Genomic DNA, 24,604 nt, shown 5'->3' on the forward strand with positions numbered 1-24,604 from the left:
TAGGATCATCTTTCAATATGGTAGAGTAGAATATTATTATGTGAATGAACTGAATGAGTCTAATTCCTTTTTTTTATATACATTCTATTGAAATATAATTTATGTACAGTTTAATACACAAAACTAAAGTAACATGGGTCAATGCTTTTTTTTTTTTTTTCCTTTTGCAGTGTTCCCTCCCCTACCCTCTCATCCCTGATAACCAACAAAGAAAGTTCCCTTCCATATATAAACCTTTCCTTGACTTCTTACAAAAATGACCTAATACTATATTTGTCCTTCTGTGATTGCCTTATTTCACTCAGCATAATGTCCTCCAAGTTCTATGTTATGCGGTGTTTTGCAGATTCTGCTTTATTCTTTAGGGCTGCATAGTATTCCATTGTGTGTATGTACCACAGTTTGATCATCCATTCTTCTGTTGATGTGCATGTAAGTTGTTTCCATCTTTTTGCTATTGTAAATAGTGCTGCAATGAACATGGGTGTGCATGTATCTCTTCTTGTCCTGGCTCTCACTTCTTTAGGATATATACCTAATAGTGAATGGGATTGCTGGGTGAAATGGTATTTCTAATTCCAGCTTTTTAAGGAATCGTCGTACTGTTGTCCACAGTGGTTGTATCATTTGACAGTCCCACCGGCAGTGGATGAGAGTCCCAATCTCTCCATATCCTCACCAGTATCCACCATTTTCTGTCTTGTTGAACTTTGCCATTAGAGCTGGGGTGAGATGGTATCTCAATGTTGTTTTGATTTGCATCTCTCTGATGGCTAATGATCATGAGCATTTCTTCATGTATTTGCTGGCCACCTGAATATCCTCTTTGGTGAAGTGTCCATTCATGTCATCTGCCCATTGTTCAATTGGATTGTTAATCCTTTTGTTGTTGCAGTGTTGGAGTTCTATAAATTTTAGAGATATGTCCCTTGTCAGTTATGTAATTATCGACCAGTATAAATTTGTTGCTGTCATTTTTTTATGTACTTTTTTGTGGTGTTGATTTCTTTGTGTCATATAATTTTCTGTGCTATGCTCATTTTACAAGTCATGTTATCACTTCCTTCATTGCTATTATTTTAGTATTTGCTGAATATCTGTGCTGGTCCTCCTTTTTATTTCGATGTGAAGGCTTATCATTTCCCTTTGAGGTTACCCTGTAATTTATAATTTCTTCCCAAGTTTAGAACAGTCTGTTCTATCTTGTAGTTGTCTTGACTTCCCTACCATTTAGAAGTTCTGTAACTTCACTGTTTTTTCCCTCTTTTTGGTTTGTAGTTGTCCTTATTTGTCAGTTGATGTCTCTGGTTCCCTGTTTACAATCTTGTAGGCTTATTTACTTTGGATACTTCTATAACTGAGTTATAGGCACTTGACTGCTGACCAGAAGACTGGCAGTTCAAACCCACCAGCCACTCCTCGGAAGGAAGGTTGGGCAATCTACTTCCTTAGTGATACTGCCTCGGAAACCCAAGGAGGGGTCACTATGAGTTGGGTCCGACTTGACGGCACATAACAACAACATAACTAGGTTGGTTTCTGGATTATGTCACCATGTGTGTTAATGGTTGGTTGTTGTTTGCTCTTGATTCTCTGTCCAAAGGACTCCCTTTAGCATCTCTTGTAAGATTGGTCTGGTTTTAACAAATTCCCTTTATTTCTGCTTATCTGGAAATCTCCTAATTTCATCATCATATTTGAGAGACAGTTTTGCTGGGTACATAATTCTTGGTTGGAAATTATTCTTTTCCAGGGTTTTATATACACCATCCCATTGTCTTCTCACCTGCATGGTTTCTGCTGAAAAATCCAAGCTTAGTCTTATTGGCTGCCCCTTATAGGTAACTTTTCGTTTTTCCCATGCTGCTCTCATGATTCTTTCTTTGTCTTTGGTCTTGGTGAGTTTGATGATGATATGTCTGGATGATTTTCTTTTAGGGTCTATCCTGTTTGGGGTTCATTGGACTTCCTGAATGGATATATTCTCATCTTTCATCATACCGAGAAAATTCTCTTCCAACAAATCCTTGACAATTTTCTTTGTGGTTTTATTTTTCTCTTCCTGTTCTGGAATTCTGCTAACATGTAGGTTATTCCTTTTCATGGTATCCCACATGAACCTTAGGCTTTCTTCATTTTGTTTTGATCTTTTTTCTGATTGATCTCTTTCTGAAGAAGTATTCAGGTATTTGCCTTCAATCTCACTAATTCTGTCTTCCATTGATTCAATTCTGCTCCTTTGCCCATTCAATGTCTTATCTATTTCTGAGAATTTGGTATTAATCTTCTGGATTTCTGTGTGTAGATTTTGTATCATTTCTAATTTTTCATTTATTTTGTCATTTTGTTCTTATATTGTCTTTCAAAATTGTTGTAGGGTTTTCTCTGTGTTTTCCTCAATGTTGTCAGTGTTTTCCTTGATCTGACTGTCAATTAGTTGAAGGTACCTATGTATAATTCTTTTGAATTCCTTATCAGGGAGTTCCAATGCTCTGTCTTCCTCAGGGACATGTTCTGGGTCTGTATCCTGGTCCCTTGTTTATCATGCTTTATTTTGCTTCTTTGTGTGGACTGTAATGCTCTGTTGTCTCTGAGGCATTGTGACTTTTTGTTATTATATTTCATTGGTGATTGTATGGTGGAGTGACTTGCCCACTATTTTCTTTTTCTTTGTTTTTGTATATATGTTATCTGTGTAAGCAGGGTACTGTGCTATGCTTCTCTGTTTGCTAGTTGGCCATACTTATACACTCACCACCTGTCTCGTTTCCTGTTATCTGCCTCCTGTATGTCCCTGCCATCCTATTCTTAGGTCCCTGGAATCTGAATGAAAATGTGGTCACTTTAAATATTCAAAATGGCCACTACATGTAAATAATCAAAATGGCTGTGCCCTCAGTCACTTTAAATATCCAAAATGGCCACCATTTGTAAACTCAAAATGGTTATGCTCTTGGTCACTTTAAATATCAAAAATGACTGCTGCACATAAACAATGAAGACATGGCCATGCCCTCTGGACAGCTGAAAGTCCACAGCTTAGGTTGTTTCCCTCCTTGCTGTTTCTCTTCCTGGTTGTAGGCCACCAGCACAGTCATCCCTGCAGCCCTTGGTGACCAGGGCTGATCTTTCGGTCAATTCTCAGGTCCCAGCACCACTTGGAAATATTAAGGCTATTGGTCCTGTCAGAGTAGCTCACAGTCCACTACTCGGGCTGGGCTGTCTCCATATTCACTGTTTTTATCCAGGTTTTTCCACTGTTGTTGTTGTTGTTTGTATGCCGTCGAGTCAGCCCTGACTCATAGCGACCCCTCCTTGGGTTTCTGAGGCAGTATCACTATGGAAGTAGGATTGCCCAACCTTCCTTCCGAGGAGTGGCTGGTGGGTTTGAACCGCCATCCACTTCTGTGTACTTCCTTTGAAACCTCAGGGCTCCAGGATTATCTTCTGTATTTCTGTCAATAGGTTTCTCTTTTCTTTGTTGAAGAGGGTCTGGGGAGTTTGTCTGCCTATTCCACCATCTTACCAGAAGTCCTGAATTAGTCTAATTTCTTTTAACTAATATCTCATTCTATTATATTTGGGGGGAGATAGGAATTATTTGGGAGCTCTGGGAGCATAGGGCCTAAGGCACTTGACTGCTAACCAGAAGGCTGGTAGTTCAAACCCACCAGCCGCTCCTCGGAAAGAAGGTTGGGCAATCTACTTCCGTAGTGATACTGCCTTGGAAACCCAAGGAAGGGTCTCTATGAGTTGGGTCCAACTCAAGGGCAAATAACAACAACAACAACAAGAATTCTTTGGAGCTCTCTCTGTTGGCACAATGGTTAAGGCATTTGGCTGCTTACCCAAAGGTGAGGAGTTTGAGTCCCAGCCACTCTGCATGAGGAAGTGGAGACAGCCTGCTTCGGTAAAGATTTACAGCCTTTGAAGCCCTATGGGACAGTTTTACTCTGTTTTACAGGAGTGCTATGAGTCAGAATCGACCCGAGGGCAATGAGTTTTGGTTTAGGAATTCTTATCTTGAAACTTCAGAGATACAGTTTCTTTTCAGATCTTGTTTACTGGCTCAGAATGAGAAACCCTTATTTATTTCTCTCCACTCCTGTTCCCTGACATTGCTAATCATGTTGTTCTCCCTCGGCAACAGAAAGATACCACGGCAACATTTTGTCAACTTTCATCAGATCTGAAGGAAGTCTGACATTGTTTTTAAATACAGTTTATCGAGACTTAAAAAAGGAATGTTTTGATATGACAATTGATTTCTACATAGATGTTGTTGTTATGTGCTGTCAAGTTGGCCCCGACTCATAGCGACCCCTCCGTGGGTTTCCAAGGCCATATCACTACAGAAGTATGATTGCCCAACCTTCCTTCCGAGGAGTGGCTGGTGGGTTTGAACCGCCAGCCTTCTGGTTAGCAGTCAAGTGCCTTAGGCACTATGCTACCAGATAGGATCTAGTAAAGTTAACTATGTTGAAGAATTTATCATTTAATAGATTTCTTTGTAAATACAGTAATAAATTATGGTTATATAAGCAAACCATCTTCTGGGATGGAAGTAGGTCTGTTACATTGTCACACATTTTTACAATGTCTCATTTAAACCTACTTGCACAGTTAAAGTAGAAAAAGATCTCAATGAAATAATATTAATAGAATTAGACAAAATATTCATTATGGTTATATTAATAATCATAATAGTTGCTGTTTATTAAGTGCTTACTATATGATAAACTCATTACACATGCTATTTCATTTAACCCTCATATAATCCTGTGAAGTAGGTTTAATCGTCTCCTTTTCATAGATGGGTAAAATAAGGCTCAAAGAGACTCTTGCCTGGAGTCATACAACTAATATGTAGAGGTTAAGATTTAAATTCTGTCTCATAACTGACACACTATTTTAAAATAGAGTTTACAACTGGAAAACAGGCTCAGATATTAAATAACTTAATATTAGTTAAAGAAACCATCTCAAACTAGTGAAGAAGCAATTCAATAAACCATGTTAGGGAAAATTGGCTAACTACTTGAGGGTGGGGCAGAATCAAATTACATCCATTCTTACCATTTAGGGGCTCTCAGGGTGAATTTAATAGTGAACAAAACAGATAAAATCCTTGCTCTCATAAAACTTACATGTCAGGGGAGGAGATGGATGATAAATGCAAAACACAGATCATGGAGCTGCTGACAAGTACTATGAAGAGAAATAACCAGGGCACAGGGGAGACAATGATGGGAATTGCTGTTTTAGGTAGAATAATCAAAGGTTCCTGGGAAGTGACATTTGAACAGAGATAAAGATGAAGCGAGGAAACAAATTGTGCAACTATCTGGGGCAAAAGTGTGCATGCTGAGAAGAAACAGCATGTGCCAAGACTCTCACCCGGAATGAGCCAAACTTGCTCGAGGGAACCTGCAGAGGCCACTATGGCCAGTGTGGAGCAAGCAAGGGGGAAATGGTGGGAGATAGGCCCAGGAAGTCAGGCCAGACCATGTAGGACATTGTGTTCATGCTTCCGTGTGTAACGAAGTATGTTGTAATATGCGATCGAGTCGATTTTGACTCATAGACACCCCTCCTTGGATTTCCGAGACAGTATTACTACGGAAGTAGATTGTCCCATCTTCCTTCTGAGGAATGGCTGGTGGGTTTGAACCTCCAGGCTTCTGATTAGCAGTCAAATGCCTTAGGCACTACGCCACCAGAGCTCCTGTAATGAGCTATAGGCTTGAAGATTGTCTGGAAGGACACACAGTGGTTGCATCTGATGACTAAAGGTCTGGAGTTGGAAGAAAGACTAATTTTCTTCTGTATACTCCTTTGGACACTTTGCTTTTTTTTTTTTTAAATCATGTGCATGAATTACTTTTACAAAAGCTAGTTAACAGCTTAAAATAATTTAACATAATAAAAATAACTTTCAAACAATTAATACAAAAATAAAAGGCAAAGGCTGGTTCTGCAGCCAGGATGGAATTGGAAGGGAAAATGGCATGTTGTTGTGTCACACCACCCTTGGGGGGGGCCTGGGAGGGCAGGGGCAATGGCCAAGTTTGGGTAAACAGAGTAACCCAGAGTGAGGAGGCCCACCAGAAGGGACTAGATCTCAGGCTTTCTGATCTTAATTGACAGTGATTTGAAGAGAACAAATAGACAAACACATCCTAGATCTTTTAATATCTAATCATTAGCCAGATGGGCCTGGCTAATGTTGCATGCAGTTCTCTCTGAACAAAAAATGGAGGTAGGCAAACTTTTCATTTCCTCTCCCAATTCCCCAGTGGTGGCTTCTGCCATCCTAATGGGGGTACTTGTTGTTACTTGCTGTCCTTTCAGAAGCAGGTCACCAGGCCCATCTTCCGAGACATCTCTGGGTGGATTTGAACCAGTTGGTTAGTATGCTTAACCTTAACCAGCTGCTACATGCAGGGGGATCATAAGGAAAGCTGAAAATAAGCTCACAGTTCCTGGGCCCCTCAAGGAAAAGAAGCAAAGAGCTGAAGAGCGTCTAACAGTCCTTGGGCTCTTGACTGCTAAACTAAATGCTGACAGTGCAGACCCACCCAGCATATCCCTGGAAGAAAGGTCTGGCAACCTGCTTTGGTAAAGATGGTTGTTGTTAGTTGCCATTGAGTCATTTTCAACTCAGAGTGATCCCATGTGTGCAGAGTAGAACTGTTCCATAAGGTTTTCAAGGCTGTGACCTTTAGGAAACAGATCACGAGGCTTGTCTCCCGAGGCAACTCTGAGTGAGTTCTAACCACCAGCCTTGCGGCTAGTGGTTGAGTGCTTACCTGTTTGTGCCACCCAGGGACTCCAGGTACAGGAATTAGCAGCCAACAAGATTTGGGGTGGGAAATGGATGAGAAAGGAATAGGAAAGAGTCAATCATTAAAACCTTAATATCCTCATCTCAAAAACTGGGATTGATAGTACCTACCTCTTAAGAGTTATAAGAATTAAATGAATTAATGAATGTAAAGCCTTTAGAGCCATGCCCAATGCACAGTAAGATCTGGGTAATTGTTTGATGTTATCATTAATTTATTCAATAAATATTTAAGTTGCTAGATGCCAGTGTGATAAACAAAGCAAGCAAACTGGGTCTTTGCTGTCAGTGAGTTTCGGGGGGGGAAACAAACATTAAATACATGTACACTAAATGAATACTTGATTACAAATACTACCTAGTATTAACAAGAAAGAGAAGAGGATGCTGAGAAAGAATTAAGATGGAGGTCCTCTTAGGGACTAAGACAGGAAAGTCTTAAATAAAATTACATTTAATCTGAGACCTGAAGCATATCAGCTAGGACTCTGTTTCAAATGTTTTAGAATGTCCAAAAACTATTCAAATTATTCAAAAATTTCAAATTATGAGAAAACACATCAGTTAGCTTAAGCATAGGAAGGAATGTAAATGTACTGAAAGTCCAAGAGTAGAGCTAGCTGGCTTCTGAATCTTTGGTCTCAAAAGTTATTACACCTCAATCTTCTTTTTCTCTTCCTCTCTCTCAATCTCTCTTTTTCTGGAGTTACTCTGTTGGCTGCGTTCTCAGGCAGCCTCTTTATGGTGGAAAGATGGTGGCCCACATCTCCAGGAATACAATTCTGGGTCTCCGTCAAAGAAGTGTACTTGTGTTTTCCCATAGTTCCTCAAAGTCTCAGAATCGCATTGTCTTCACTTGAGTCACATGCTCATCGCTGATGAGGACTGTGATGTTTTTTGTTTGAAACTGGAGCTGAAATGATAAATTCTTCAAGAAAAATCAGAGTTTTGTTTTCCTTTGTAGGAGTAGTAGATTATAGGGCAGACAAAAAGGTTAGCTGTCCACTACATAAAAGATAAGAGGGTGAGTTAGCTAAGCAAACAATGAGTGGGAAAAAAAATACTCTAGGCAGGGAGAACACAGTGTATGAATCCCTGAAGCAGAGGAAAAAGTCTCTGCCATCAAGTTGATTGGAACTCATTGTGACCTTATAGGGCAGAGTAGAACTGCCCCAGAGGGTTTCCAAGGATGTAAATCTTTACAGAAGCAGACTGCCTCATCTTTCTCCTGAGGAGAGGCTGTTAGGTTCAAACTGATGACCTTTTGTTTAGTAGCCAAATGCCTCAGCCACTGCACCACTAGAGCTCCTTTGGGGCAGAGAAGAAGTAAAGAAAAGGAAGGATGGCCTGTGTAACTAGACCACAGGTTGGAAGAAGTATAGTGACAGGAGATTTAGAGAAGTACTGCAGTCAAATTATGTAGGTCTTATTAAGGGTCTTAAATGTTAAGAGTCAAGAAAACCCTGTGGAGCTGTTCTAGTCTATAACATGGGGTCACTGTAAAGATTATTTATTTATTTATTTAGAGCCTTGGAATAGGACTGGGGGTGGGATGGGAAAGAGGCTGTGAATGCGGAAATAATTGCCAGTCCTAAACAGGACCCACGGGCATAAGAAGATGAGCCCGTCCCACCTCTCAGAAAACAAAGATGAGTAACAGCTTCCTAAAATATTAAAGGAACTTTCCATAAGGGCTGCTAAATTTGGCCTGCACCTTTACTCCCCAGACACATTTTTTAAAATTAATAAATAAAGAGGCAAAGCTAGAGCCTGGCTTTAGAGGTGAGCTGAGGCCGCCGCGCCCCTCCCCCTTCCCACACAGCACTCCGCGGCCCCTCCCTCCCCTCGAGATTCTCTTTGGTTTTCTTGTGAGGCTCTCCCGGCCCTGTGGAGCCAGGGACCTCTCCACAATTTCCATTTTCTAAGTGACAGCTCCACGCAAGAGAGGGAGATGTTGGGGTGCTTCTTCTTGGCCTCATTCTTGTCCCCACGGCTTATGTCCTGCTTGTCCTAAAGTGATGATTGCAGCAGAAGTCTTGCTTAGCTAGGTCTAGTCTCAGGCTTGCAAACCCACCAGAAGATTTAGAAACCTGTGACTAAGAACCTCTCGGTCCCGTATTTCACCTCACTTCTGCTTAAGAAATTAAATGTGAAGTTTTTCATAGAGCAATTGAATTTCCTTTTAAAACAGTGGACTTCTGTATCTATAATTTACTTAAGTTAAATCTTAAGAGTACAAAAAGAAAAACACTTGTTGGACAAAGCCCTGGAATGATGTCTCAGACAGGGATATGGAGTTTAGTCACTGCACAAGTGAAGAACGCTCACTATGTAGCAGGCACTGTTCTAGGCACCGGGGATTCATCACACCCTTGTACTTACAGATCTCACATTCTAGGAGACAGACAACAAACAATAAACTTAATGGACCAATATATTATGTAGCAGATGAAAGGGTGCTGTGGAAGGAAGGAGAGGCGGTGAGGTAGCTTGGAAGGCCTGGGCTGGGTCAGGGTCTCAGAGTTACCTATGTTAGAGCGAACACAGCAAGTGTGACCTACAGTGGAGTTGGCAAGTAGAACCTGCACAGGAAAGTTAATTCTCTTCCACTTGTCTGTGCCTAAAAATTCTCATTCATGAGAGTTTGAACGTCAGTATTTACACCCAGCAAGCAAATGACAGCTGAAGACTGAACACAGGTGAACAATATAAGGAAACCACCATCACAGTTAAGAGCTTCTTTTTGGTTGTATTGCAGAGGGCAATTTTAAAAATCAGATTGAAGAATATATTTTATACCTTTAATTTTGTACAAGTGGAAAGCAGATTTCACCAGGAGAAAATACAAGACTCTGTAAGTTGCACCTGCCTGTGAAATTCAAGATCATAGGGATTGAAGTGAGCTCAAGAGTAGTTTTTAAAGTATATCTTGATCTGGGTGAGGGTTAGTTACATGGGTGATACATCTGAAAAACTCCATTGAGCTATTGGTTAAGATTTGTTCATTTCTAGTTTATATAAGTTATAACTCAATAAAAGAAAGAAATATATGATTATTGTTGACATTGAACTTGAGAAGTAGCCACTCCAGTGCCCTCTGTCCAAGGAGGCACTTGAACCTGAACACAGGTAGGACAGACTCTCAGGACAGGGGCACTGGACTGATATCGGAAAGTCTGCCCAGGGATGCCTGTGTTATGGAAAACCCCAGAAACATGGGAGATGGTCATGGTCTGGCCTGTGATCCTACTACTTTTACTGCTTTTCTTGCCTCTTTTTGAGAGCCCTTGACCAATGGGCAACAAAATATCCACACAGAAAATAACCCGAGTCCTGGCAAGGCCACTGAGTCTCAGGAACAAACTTATCCTTACTGAGGAAGGCTTATCTTCCCTACTTCCTGGCATCTACAACAAGCAGCAGCTGAGTACACAGGGTCATGGAATTGTCACAGGCTAGGTGTGGAATGGGTGTTCTCTCCCTCTCTCTTTTCTCTCTCATCTCTTTAGCTCTCTGAGTACAAGTCTCTGTAACTCTCTCTGCCATATAGGACACACCCAAGATTCTACACATTCTTTCCCAGATTCCTGACAGCTGTCAGAGGCTGCTCAGAGACCTGAGCAATCCTTATCTCCTCCCCATGTGCACATGTGATTAGACACTTCACATTATGAATCCTCAGAAATGTTGTTTGTGTTTTTAATAGAAAAGCGTGGCTCTTGGGAGGTTTGCCTTTAGGTGTGGTTGTGAGGCTAGAGTGGCCAGGGCCTAACTAATGGAGTGCACACAGGAGGTGTCCTCTCCTGGAGCTCTCACCGGGCTGCTTCCTGTTCTTCTCCTCAGGAGGCGGTTTCACATTGCCCAGAAGAAGACCAATTGGCTCGAATCCAAAATGTTATCCAGGAGCTTCCTCCATCCCATTATAGGTAAGAGTCCTCGGTAAGATTAATTTGTGGCCTCTTAATTTGGTGATACTAAAGATGCAGTCTGGCATCAAAAAAGGGAGTAAATTCAGTGGACAGTGGCTTTGCTTTCTTGTGCAATTCAAGGTTGGTGAACAGGTCAGTGTTATTGGTGAGACTTGGTGCCTGACCAGGGACATTGGCGGGGGGTGGGGGGCAGCCCATTTCCATGTCATTTGCAAGGTACCCCTCACAGTTCACAGGAAGTCATTCCTACACATTAGCCAGTCTCATGATGACATCCTGTGGTACTTGGTTCTTCTACAAATATGTAGAAGAACCAAATCTATAGAAACCAAGGTACCTTTTAAACAGGTTTTGATAGTAGCTCTTGAGTGTGTAGCTAGCTGTCTGATCTCTCTGCTTACTTATCTGTACCATCCCTTATATCATCTCCATCCTCTCACTTCATTCTCATGTTTTAGCCCCTAATTTTACCATCCATTTCAGTGTTCCCTATGTCTGCCCATTTCATAAAAGGGGGCAGATTTTGATATGGCATAAAAATAAAATAAGAAAAGCTAATAATAGAGAAACAAAAACCAAAACCAAAACCCAGCTCACTGCCATCAAGTCAATTCTGACTCATAGTGACCTTCTTTGGGTTTCTGAGGTGGTAGTACGGAATCTATGGAAGTAGATTGCCCAGTCTTCCTTCCTCAGAGTGGCTGATGAGTTTGAGCCACCAACCTCTGATTAGCAGTCAAATAATAGATACTATTCAACAAATACAATAAGCTTCCTTAAGAACAGGGCTTTGAACCAGTTTGAGCCAGTTCAGTCGAGGCCAGTGATATGAAATCAGAACAGACCCAAGTTTTTAAAATTTGGATGAAGCAGAAAGATAACTGGAATAGGTTGAAACCCTGAAATGGGAGACTCAGAAGAAGCATAGTGAGCCCTTTCAGGAGCCTTATGCAGGAGATTGGATTGTTGACGGGACTGTGGAGTGTGACACATTCAAAGTGGTATGCTCAGCTTCCGTCTTTGAGCAGGGCACCACTGTTTCTGACTCTGCAGGTCAAGAGATTTGGTAGCACACATAGCCCTTGTTTTCTAAAAGGGAAATTAATTTCTAGCAGGACATTGACCTGTAATTTTTCCCATTCTGGTGATAGTTCTGGTTCACTCACATTTTACAAGTTCAGGTTGTTATCAGTTTTGCTTTGTTAGCCATGACTGAATTGGCAAGAACCAGTTCAAAGCCCTGCTTGAGAAATACCAAGTTCGTTGTGGCTGGACCAAACTAAATCAAAGCTATGGATGTTGAGTCGGATTCTGACTCATAGAAATCTTATAGGAAAGATTAGAACTGCCCCATAGGGTTTCCAAGGCTGTAAATCTTTACAGAAGCAGACCCCATAGAGTAGATGGAAGGTTTGAACCACAGACCTTTTGGTTAGCAGGCAAGCACTTAACCAGTATGCCACCAGGGCTCCTTTATAGGTGGAAGCATTCAAAAAAAGAGCCTAGATGAGAACTTATTTAAAAATTGTATGGAGGTGATTATGCCTTGGGTGGAAAGAGAAACAGGTGGCCTCTAAGAACGCTCAGGGTCTAAGGTGCTGTGATTCCCTGATTCTACACTTGGCTGGTGCTCCATGGACTTTCGCTAACTTTTGACGAGATCATCTTCCTTTCCCACCCTGAGCCAGCATGCCTAGGACCAAGAAAATTACTTCCATTAACCTTGATATCTTCTTCATATTTCTCCAAAATTCACGACATACTATTTGAGAGTTTCTTAAATCCAAACTTAGGGGATTATCTCCAGATGTCAGGATTTATAAAGGCACTAAAGTTTCTTACTTTGTCCAAAAAAAAAAATGAACATTACAGGACCTTGGAATACCTGATTCGACACCTGGCCCACATCGCCTCTTTCAGCAGCAAGACCAACATGCATGCCAGGAATCTGGCCCTAGTGTGGGCTCCAAATCTCCTCAGGTAATTGCTACACCTTCACTTCTCATCATCCCAGTAGGCTTCAAGCACTTACAGATGAAGCAAACACTGGGTTCTTCAAACTTGAAGCCCCTTTAAACAAACCTGTAGCTAAGTGGTTGTTTGTATTATGTATGAATCAAAGATGCTTTTAGTAGCCTAAGCTCTTCACCTGCTAATACGGAAATTTTATGTTCCAGTGGGTTCTCCGGCTACAACTGGGATGTGACTAAGATTATGGGTCCTTATGTTACAATTTCTTAAAAAGGCCTTTCTTGCCTTTGGGGTTCATTGGCTCTTCTTGATTTTGGTGGGGTCAAACCTGGCTATAACCTGAATCAACTTCTTCATGTGCCTTCATAAATGATGACCTGCCCCATGAAACAGTTGGGTGGGGCAGGAAAGAGAGCCTATAAGGAAAAAAAAAATCAATTTCTATGTATTCACCAACATACCATTTATAACATAGTAGGACTGAGGAAGAGAAAGACATAGAGAGGTACATGGGAAATAAAGACAACAAACATGAACCCGTTTGCATGTACAGTACTGCATTGTCAGTGACAGCAAGCGTTGCTCTATGGGTGGATAGATGGAAGGACAGGCTGAATGATCAGATATGTCTAGGCAAGGGGGAGTATGCCCATGACCATGTATAGGGTTAGCAGACAATGTTTCTACATACGTATTTGTATGTGCTGTAAGAATGTCTGGGTATATAGTAGATCTAACAAGGGGCAAATATGTGGTGGCTTCTTGGCCATAGCCAGCTATCTAGAGGGAGGGAGTACTTGGATCTGTGGGCTCGAGACCATGGTCACAGGGGACATTAAGCTCCATTGGCATAACATGGTACACAAAACATTGTTCTACATCCTACTTTGGTGAGTAGCGACTGAGGTCTTAAAAGCTTGCAAACAGCCATCTAGATGCAATGATGGGTCTCTCTTCATCCAGAGCAAAGAACTATGAAGAAAACCAAAGATGTATGAAAACAGTTAGTCCAAGGGACTGGTAAACCATGAGATCCTCAGCCTATATGACATGACCATGAGACCAGAAGAACTAGATGGTGCCTGGTTACCACTGTCAGCCATTCAGAGGGGCATCTATGTAGGAGATCCTGGATAGAGTGGGAGAACGATGTAGAACAAAATTCAAAATCATAAAAAAAAAACAGGTTTGCTGGTCTGATAGAGCCTGGTGAGACCCCTGAGACTGTGGACCCTAGTTACGTTTCAGGTCTAGAACTGAACTCAATCCTGTAACTTCCAGCCAAACTAGACAGCCATATGGGGTGAACATTTACATCAAGTAGGTACACTCCTTGGTGCAATGAATCATGGGAGAAGGGCAGTGTTTGCACAGGGAGACAGCTCGGTAGATAAGAGTCCATGGGAGGGAAGGACACAGGGAAGAGGTAACTGGGGAGGTAGTGGGAAGAAAGCTATTAGATTATGGGGAATTACAGTCAATGTCATGAGACAAAATGTGTATGAATTACTATATGGAAAATTAATTTGCTCTGTGAACTTTCATCTAAATCACAATAAAAATTTTAAAAAATAAAGTAGGGATGATATCACCCATCTTATCTAACATAAATAAATAAATAAATAAATAGCATTTATATTTTTGCGAAGGGCCTGTATATAATGTGTAGTAAATGTTTCAGATTTGTTCAGTGTGCTGGGTTTCACAGCCTTTGTAGAGGCCTTTTAAACCACAACAAACCAAACCAACTGCCATTGAGTCAATACTGATTCATGGTGACCCTATGTATTATAGAGCAGAACTTGTTTTAGGATTTTCTTGGCTATAATCTTTACAGATGTGGATTGCCAGGCCTTCTGTGGTGTTTTTGGGTGGGTCAAACTGCCACCCTTTAGGTTAGTAAACAATTTGTGTCACCCAGAGGCCTGCATAGTCCTTTTAATTGGTCTTAAATATAATTGAAATATTCTACAGAGGAACAATCTGCATAGTTTAGGAGATGGGGCTCATACGGAAGGCCCACTTATTCCCCTTACTGCTTCAGGTTGTAGGGCACAGTTGTTCACTGAATGTGTTTCTCCCATGATTTAGGTCTAAAGAAATTGAAGCCACAGGTTGCAATGGAGATGCAGCCTTCCTTGCAGTCCGAGTTCAGCAGGTGGTGATTGAATTCATCTTGAACCATGTGGATCAAATCTTTAACAACAATGCAGCTGGCTCTCTGGAGAATAACGGTAATGGACCTTCCTGGCACCAATAGCCCATCTTCTTTCTTGCGCTGGTTACGGGGCCTAAGAGTAGGGTGGGCTTGGCTCTGGCTTTGAGTGCTGATTGTGCTTGTGGCTGATTACTTCATATGTCAGTGCTGTGGATCATGAATATATATGTCTGTATGTGTGTAGCAAAGGTGTGGTGTGTTTGTGTGTGGCTTTAATGTGTTTCTGATCAGTGCGTATGTTGTTGTTATGTGCTGTTGAGTTGGACCCGACTCATAGCGACCCCTCCTGGGGTTTCCGAGGTGGTATCACTGTGGAAGTAGATTGCCCAACCTTCCTTCCAAGGATCAGTGCATATATGGCCTACAAGAAAGCCAAAACCAAACTCACTGATGTCGAGTGTATCTGACTCATAGTGACCCCTCCTTGGGTTTCCAAGGTAGTATCACTGTAAAAGTAGATCACCCAATCTTCCAAGGAGTGGCTGGTGAGTTTGAACTGGCAGCCTTCTGGTTAGTAGTCAAATGCCTTAGGCACTGTGCCACCAGAGCTCCCATACATGGCCTACCCCATGGATATGGCATGGTGAACTGGAATAATGTTCTATTGATCTTGGTGAGTTCTTAAGCTCTGAGTAGTTATGTAGAGGCACTGTCAACATTCCTTTCCTTAACTACTAGATTTTATTTTTATTTTCAATATGGTATTTCAGGTAACTCTCTGCCTTCATTTTGAAGTGTCAAGTGAACGAGTTCAGAGGCAGCAAATTTATGTGCACATGTATATTCAGAATACATTGTTTTCACGGGTGTTTATTGAGTGCTTACTTTGTTCTGTTCTGCACCAGGCACTTAAAAAAAAAAAAACAACAACACTGCCACTGAGTCAATTCTGACTCATAATGACCCCTATTGGGTTTCCAAGGCTGTAAATATTTACAGAGGCAGATTGCCTCATCTTCCTCCAACAGAGTAGTTGGTGGCACTGAGAATATAAAAATGAGTGTGTGTTATATGTTTATGATGAGTAGTGAGCATTATTATAACTATAGCCATATTGTAAGGAGCCCTGATAGTGCAGTGTTAAGCTTTTGGCTGCTGACTGAAAGATTAGCAGTTTGAATCCACCAGCCACTCTGGGAAGAGAGATATGGCAGTCTGCTTTTTTTAAAAATGCATTTTATTGATACATAAGTTATGTACAGTGAAATACACAAAACTAAAGTGACATGGGTCAATGCTTTTTTTTTTTTTTGGCATTGTTCCGTCCCCTCCCCTCCTACCCCTGGCAACCAACAACAGAAAGTTTCCCTCCATATATAAACCTTTCCTTGACCCGCCACAACAAAAAACTAATGCTATATTTGTCCTTCTGTGATTGACTTATTTCACTCAGCATAATGTCCTCCAAGCTCATCCATATTATGCAGTGTTCTGCAGACTCTACATTATTCTTTAGGGCTGCATAGCATTCCGTTATGTGTATATACCATAGTTTGGTCATCTACTCTTCCACTATAAATCTTAGAAATAAGTCCCTTGCCAGGTATATAATTATCGGCAAATATGAATTTGTTGCTGTCATTTTTGTTATATGCTTTTTTGTGGTATTGATTTCTTTGTTCCATATAATTTTCTATGCTGAGCTCATTTTGTTTATGAATCATGTTATCACTTCCTTCATTGCTATTGTTTTGGTATTTACTAAATATATATGCTTTTTTTTTTTTTTTAATGTGAAGGTTTATCATTTTTTCTTTGAGGTTACCCTGTGATTTATAGTTTTCTTCCCAAGTTTAGAACAATCCATTCTATCTTGTAGTTGTCTTGACTTCCCTACCATCTAGAAGTTCTATAACTAGAACTTCCTCTTTTTGGTTTGTAGTTGTCCTCATTTGTCATTTGGTGTCTCTGCCTCCCTGTTTATAATCTTGTAGTCTTATTTACTTTGGATACTTCCATACCTGGGTTGGTTTCTGGGTTATGTCACCGTGTGTGTTAATGGTCAGTTGTTGGCTGTTGCTGCTTCTCTGTCCAAAGGGCTCCCTTAACATCTCTTGTAATGTTGGTCTGGTTTTACCAAATTCCCTTAATTTCTGCTTATCTGGAAATCTAATTTCACCATCATATTTGAGGGGCAGTTTTGCTGAGTACATAATTCTTGGTTGCAAGTTTTTCTCTTTCAGTGTTTTATATATACCATCCCAGTGTCTTCTTATCTGCATGGTTTCTGTCAAGAAATCCAAGCTTAGTCTTATTCGTTGCCCCTTGTAGGTAACTTTTTGTTTTTCCTGTGCTGCTCTTATGATTCTTTCTTTGTCCTTGGTTTTGGTGAGTTTGATGATGATATGTCTAGGTGATTTTCTTTTGGGGTCTATCCTGTTTGGGGTTTGTTGGACTTCCTGAATGGATATATTCTCATCTTTCATCATACTAGGAAAATTCTCTTCCAAACAATCTTTGACAGTTTTCTCTGTGGCATTATTTTTCTCCTCCTGTTCTGGAATTCCGATGACACATAGGTTATTCCTTTTGATGGTATCCCACATGAACTTTAGGCTTTCTTCATTTTGTTCTGATCTTTTTTCTGATTGATCACTTTCTAAAGCAGTATTGAGGGTATTTGCCTTCAATCTCACTAATTCTGTCTTCTATTGATTCAATTCTACTTCTTTGCCCATTCAATGTCTTATCTATTTCTGAGAATTTAGTATTAATCTTCTGGATTTCTGTGTATATTTTGTATTATTTCTAATTTTTCATTTATTTTGTCATTTTGTTCTTGTATTGTCTTTCAAAATTGTTCTAGGGTTTTCTCTGTGGTTTCCTTGATCTGTCTCTCAATTTGCTGAAGGTACCTAAATATAATTATTTTGAATTCCTTATCAGAGAGTTCCAATGCTGCATCTTCCTCAGGGATGTATTTTGGGTCAGTATCCTGATCCCTTGTTTCCCCTACTTTATCTTCCTTCTTTGTGTGGACTATGATGCTCTGTTGTCTCTGAGGCATTGTGACGTTTTTGTGTTTATATTCAATTGGTGATTATATGTTGGAGTGACTTGACCATGATTTTCATTTCCTTTGTTTTGTTTGTATGTTATCTATGCAAGCAGGGTACTATGCTCCTCTATTCACTAGTTGACAGCACTTATACACCCACCACCTGTCTCCTTTCTTGTTGTCAGCCTCTTGTATGTCCCTGCCAACCTTAGCAAACAGCCTGTTCTTAGGTCCCTGGAATCCAAATGAGAATGCTTTCACTTTAAAATCCAAAATGGCCACCACTTGTAAACATTCAAAATGGCTGCATCCTCAGTCATTTTAAATATCCAAAATGGCTGCCACATATAAACAATCAAAATGGCTGTACTCTCCAGACAGCAGAAAGTCAATGACTCAGGTTGTCTCCCTCCTTGCTGTTTCCCTTCCTAGTCATAGGCCACCAGCGCAGTTGTCCCTGCAGCCCTTGGTGACCAGGGCTGATCTTTAGGTCAATTCTCAGGTCCCAACCCCACTTGGAAATATTCAGGTTGTTTGTCCCATTAGAGTACAGCTGACAGTCCTTCTCTGTACTCACTGTTTTCATTCAGGTTTTTCCACTAGTTGGCGCCTAATCTACTTATTTATGGTTCCTTGCAAAGCTCAGGGCTCCAGGATTGTGTTCTGTATCTCTGTCAACTGGTTTTTCTTTTCTTTGTTGAAGAGGGTCTGTGTCGCTTGTCTGCCTATTCCTCAATCTTAGCAGAAGTCAGCAGTCTGCTTCTTAAAGATTCATAGACTTGGTAAATGGATCAGTTCTGCTCTGTCCTTTATGTCAGTGTGAGTCAGAACAGACTCATATGGCAGTGAAAGACATATTGCTGAGAAAGAAATAACTATTTCAGGCAGGATGTTATGGGATGATTGTTTAATTTTGTAGGGCTCATAAATAAGCCCTGGTAGCACAGTGGTTAAAGCCCTCGACTGCTAACCAAAAGGTCAGCAGTTTGAACCTACCAGCCACTCCACAGGAGAAAGATGTGGCAATCTGCTTCTATAAAGATTTATAACCTTGGAAACTCTATGAGGGAGTTCTGCTCTGTTCTGTAGTGACACTGTGAGTCAGAATCAACTTGATGACAGTGGGTTTGGTAGGTCTCATATGGACTTAATGGCTCCATGAATGAACTGGTTTATGCTGCTTGCATACACATAGGCCCAATTTGCAAAAACCAGAAATCCAGTTATCAATAATCCTGGCACCTACCATTTGTGTATGACAATGGCTCCCCAATGTTAGCATGCATTAGAATTACCGAGTGACCTTCCTAAAGCATAGTTATTGGACCTTATCCACGGTTTATGATTCAGTAAGTCTGTAGTGTGACTGATAATTTGCATTTCTAATAAGTTTCTGGGTGATGCTGATGCCACTGGTTTAGGGTGTACTCTCGGAGAACCGGAGAACCATTGGTATATGAGAACCATATCAGCAAAATATTTACATTAGCTAATCAAAGCATTCTTTTCCAGCTCAGGTAACATATTTGGAAAAAACAAGTGTAATCATTGAATAATCAATTGCAGTCAACAATATTTCAATTCCTGATGTAATTGTTCCCACCCTTATCCTGTCCTCTAAGTAGTATATAACTTTTATTTTATTCTTTATATTAACTCTCCCGTTATAAATGTATTGTAAGCTATATGAAACTCTTTTTGGGAGTAAGTGAAAAGTGATATGTACTCATTCATTTGTCTTTTTGAGATAACAATTTAATGGAGGCTCACTCTCTGCCAAAAACTGTTCCAGGTATTCTACATACATCATCCCATTGACTTATCACAACAATCATCATACAGTTTTTTATCAATGTTATCTAGATGATGGACCAGAGAACCAGAAAAGCTTAGTAACAACTCAAGGTCACATAGCTAGTAACTGATGAGACTGAATGTTGAACCCAAATCCTTCAGCCTATGGTTGTTTTTTTTTGTTTTGTTTTGTTTTTTAATTCTAGGCTGCCTCTGTGAGGGGGGAAAAAAAAGAAAATACATAAACCATTGTGGAGAATGAATGACTTTGGGGGAATGTTCTTCTAGGCAGCAAATTCCATCTGTGATTGTTAATTTTAAGGTTGTTCCTAATTTCAACCTGGAAATGCCTGTTCCCTTTATGATTGTTGCCTTAGTCATCTTTTGGTCTGTGTATCAAGATCCAATTTATTCTTGAACCTTTAATTCTTGATTGCCTCCTATACTTGTGTCTTAGCTATTTAGTGCTTGTATGACAGAAATATCACAGGTGGGTAGCTTTAACAGATTTATTCTAACATTTTAGGAGGCTGTTGTTGTTGTTGTTATGTGCCGTCGAGTCAGACCTGACTCATAGCGACCCCTCCTTGGGTTTCCCAGGCAGTATCACTACGGAAGTAGATTGCCCCACCTTCCTTTCGAGGAGTGGCTGGTGGGTTTGAACCGCCAGCCTTCTGGTTAGCAGTCAAGTGCCTTAGCCACTATGCTACCAGAGCTAGAAGTCTGAATCCAGGATGCCAACTCTGGGGAAGGCTTTCTCTCTCTCTCTGTTGGCTCTGAAGGAAGGTCCTTTTCTCTTTTTAGCTTCTGCTCTTGGGCAGTCTTCATGTGGCTTGGCATCTTTCTTCCCCCATCTCTGGTTGCTCACTTGCTTGTTTAATCTCTTTTATATCTCAAAAGAGATTGACTTAAAACACATCCTACACTAATTCTGTCTTACTAACATAACAAAGAAAACCCATTCCCAAATAGGATTATAACTACAAGTATAAGGGTTGTTGTTGTTGTTGTTATGTGCCTTCGAGTCAGCCCTGACTCATAGCAACCCCTCCTTGGGTTTCCGAGGCAGTATCACTACGGAAGTAGGATTGCCCAACCTTCCTTCCGAGGAGTGGCTGGTGGGTTTGAACCACCAGCCGTCTGGTTAGCAGGCAAGTGCCTTAGCCACTACGCTACCAGAGCTCCTAGTATAAGGGTAGGGGTTAGGATTTACAAGACATGCTTTTTGGAGACGCAATCAATCCATAACAACTTATTATTCAAATATGTTTCATTTAAAGATCCTTGTTATTTATTCTTAATGACTTTGATAAGGCACCATACAAAAACAAAAATAATAAATAAATAAAAACCCAAGCCAACTGCCATCAAGATGACTCTGACTCATAACGATCCTATAAGACCATATATAGAACTGCCTCATAGGGTTTCTAAGGCTGTAAATTTTTACGGAAACAGACTGCTTCATCTTTCTCCTGTGGAACAACTGGTAGGTTCAAAGCACTGACCTTTTGGTTAGCAGCCCAAGGCCTTCACTACAGTGTCACCAGACCTCCTTACTTAATGTTTAAACGAAATGGAATAAGTCATACTGTGGAATTTTGAATTTGGATAGGGCACTATGTAAACTGGAGAGATGTTTGAAGCACATTATCTGATACCTTTTAGTAACTTTATTTGACAGATGAGAGGACTGAGGCCAGAAAGACTGTGATACTCCTAAGATTCATTAAGAAATAAATATGTATTGAGCTCATCCTGTGTGCCAGGCATTGTTCTGGACCCTGAGAACACATCAGTGCATAAAACTGAAGACCCTGCCCTGAAGACCTTCCCTGTCAGAGATTTATGGTTGAGGTGGGAAGAAAGGCACTATATAAATTTACAAATAAGTACATTTTCACATCAAAGACAATAAATATCATGAAAAGAATACATCAGGGTAGTGTGGCAGTGAGTGACTAGGGGGTGTTACTTTGGAACAGAGTGATCATTTTCTGAGGAAGTGATTTTTGAACTGAGACCTGAATGACAAGAGGAACCAGCCATGTGAGGATGCGGGAGACAAGTGTTCCAACCCAAAGAACAGGAAGTGCAAAAGCTCTGAGATGGAAACAGACTCAAAGTGTTGCAGAAAGTAGGCTAGTGTGATCTCCAAAATGGGGTGCCCTGCCCTATGGGTACCAAAGACCATAGCTATGAGTGGTGGACGAAACTCTTAGGATTTCTTTTTAAATTTATTTTTATCTTATACTTTTAAATTATTGTTCTTTTAAATATGTTTTATAATACACATCAATAACGCTAATACGGTGTTGTTGTTGTTGTTATGTGCCGTCGAGTCTGACCCGACTCATAGCGACCCCTCCTTGGGTTTCCAAGGCAGTATCACTGCGGAAGTAGATTGCCCCATCTTCCTTCCAAGGAGTGGCTGGTGGGTTTGAACCGCCAATCTTCTGGTTAGCAGTCAAATACCTTAGGCACTAGGTTACCAGAGCTCCTATACGGTGGTCTATAAGTATAAATAATTATTTATAAATCTATACATACATGTAATGGGAGTGTACATTTAAAAATTATTACTGTATATTTTTGTAGACCACTCAGTCAGGACAAAGAAGAGAGGGAATGCATATGAAAGCTCCTTATAGTTATGCTAAGAACAGCTGGTTCTCAGTACAGTGGAAAAGCATTGGAAGATTTGAAAAAAAAGGGACCAGGTTTGCTGTTGTGATAGAGCCTGGTGAAACCACTGAGACTATGGCCCCTAGCTGCCCTTCAGGTCTGGAACTGAACCCACTCCTGTGGCTTCTAGCCAAACAAAAGATAGGTAGATACACTCCTTGGAGAGAACAATCATGGGAGAATGGAAGGGCTGTGTAAGCACAGGGAGGCACATCAGGGGACAGGAGTACATGGGATGGAAGGACACAAGGAAGAGGTAACTATGGGGAGAAAGTGAGAGGGGAGCTGTTGCATTGTGGTAAATTATAGTCAGTGTCATGAGACAAAGTATATGTGAGCTGCTGTATGGAAAATGAATTTGCTCTGTAAACTTTCAACCAAATCACAATTTTTTTTTAAACAAAAGCATTGGAAGAATTTAAACAGGGGAGTGAAGGAGCTCTGGTGGCCTAGTGCCTAGGGCATTTGACTGCTAACCAGAAAGCTGGCAGTTCAAACCCACCAGCCACTCCTCAGAAGGACAATTGAGCAATCAGCTCCCGTAGAGGTAGAGATACTGCCTTTGAAACCGGAGGAGGGGTTGCTAAGAGTCAAATTGATTTGACGGCAGTGCGTTTTGTTTTGTTTTTTGGTGTGATCTGAGCATTTTAGATATTAAGGGGAGAAGGGACTGAAAGGCAGCAAGGCTAGAAGCAGGGAAAGCACTTAAGGAGCTAAATGGAAATCCTGGTGGAAAATCATGACCGTCTGTGCTAGGGTGTTAGCAGTGGAAAGAAAGAAAGTAGCTAGATTCAGGATATCCTTTGGAGGTAGAGTTACAGGGGTCACTTAGTCTGGTTGTGAGAAGAAGAGCATCAAAAAAAGGAGGGAATAAAAAATAACTACTCCAGATGTTTGGCTTAAGCAAAAGTGGTGCCATTTACTGATAAGGAGAAGATGGGAGGAGGAACCAGCTTGGAGATGAGGAGCTTATTACATCAAGAGCTCTGTTATGAATTGTGAAGTTAGCGGTAATGGGTAGGCTTCAGGAGAGGTGCTCATCTAAGTCTCCTGACTCTGCAGTTTATGTTCTTCCCATTTCCCAATTGCTTCCAGAATAATTTAATTTTGTTTGAAATGAAATTATTCATTTTGTTTGCTTTTTTTTTTCTTTAAGTGAATAAATAAATAACAAAGTCATAACTGATCTAGAATCTTTGAACAGCTGTTGAAAGTAAATTAAATGCAAATATTTTTAAGCGCCTTTGAGCAGCTGGAAACTTTACTGAAAAGTTTCAGGATCCCAGGATATGATTAATTGTGGTCCTGCTGAATGACTGTTAGGCTTATCCTTCCTGGAACCACCCAGAATCACAGACTGTCTCCGTTTTCTATGAGGCCTGTTGTCAGTGGATGTATGACCCTCCACCCAGAGAGGTCATGTTCTGCAAAGAGAAATAATGCCATCATGTTGCTTTCTTAAAATAAGAGAGACCAATAAAAAAGTAATTTCTTGGTCTCACTTTGTCTGTGTTATCCTGGAACCTCATCAGACCTTCCTAAGACACAGAAAATTGGCAAGATCACCAAAGACTAAATAAAGCAAATTTAGACCTCTTTTTTAGTAAACTTCGATCAGGGTTTCTCAACCTCAGCACTGTTGGCATTTTGAGAGGCTATTTTATGCATTGTGGGGTATTTAACGGCATCCCTAACCTTTACCTACTAAATGCCATTAACACCCCCACCGCCAACTGCAACAACCAAAAATGTTTCCAGTTATTGTCAAATGTCCCTTGAGTAGGAAGATACAAAATTGTTTCCAGTTGCAAACCACTGACTTGGAGACAAGACATAACCCTGGACATCGCTGATCTATGAGCATCACTTCCATTCCTAAAAAAAAAATATTAGCGTAGGAAAGGGTTAGCTCGACACACTGGAAGATGACCGAGGTAGTGAGTTAAAAGCCACATATATTTTAGGGAATAGTGTAGGCTGTAAAATGTCTTTTTCTTTTTTTTTTTAATTGTGATTTGGGTGAAGATTTACATAGCAAATTGACTTTCCATACAGCAGTTCACATATACTTTGTCTCATGTCATTGCCCATAGTTTACCACAATGCAACAGCTCCCCTCCCACTTCCTCCCCATAATTACCTCTTCCCAGTGTCCATCCCTCCAT

The 24,604-nt window shown here is 40.7% G+C and overlaps 1 protein-coding gene across 1 annotated transcript in view; it reads left to right on the forward strand.

Moving 5' to 3' along the window:
- ARHGAP31 (Rho GTPase activating protein 31) overlaps positions 1–24,604 on the forward strand; it is a 173,365-nt gene that overhangs the window by 104,525 nt on the left and 44,236 nt on the right. The window contains exons 4-6 of the mRNA XM_007943864.1: positions 10,688–10,770; positions 12,646–12,753; positions 14,836–14,978. Of these exons, the coding sequence (XP_007942055.1) occupies positions 10,688–10,770; positions 12,646–12,753; positions 14,836–14,978 (334 nt within the window). The remainder of the gene's footprint in view (positions 1–10,687; positions 10,771–12,645; positions 12,754–14,835; positions 14,979–24,604) is intronic.

This window comes from Orycteropus afer, unplaced genomic scaffold (assembly GCF_000298275.1).
Source record: "Orycteropus afer afer isolate SDZICR_OR568_19922 unplaced genomic scaffold, OryAfe1.0 scaffold00114, whole genome shotgun sequence".
In the NCBI taxonomy this organism is placed as follows: Eukaryota; Metazoa; Chordata; class Mammalia; order Tubulidentata; family Orycteropodidae; genus Orycteropus; species Orycteropus afer.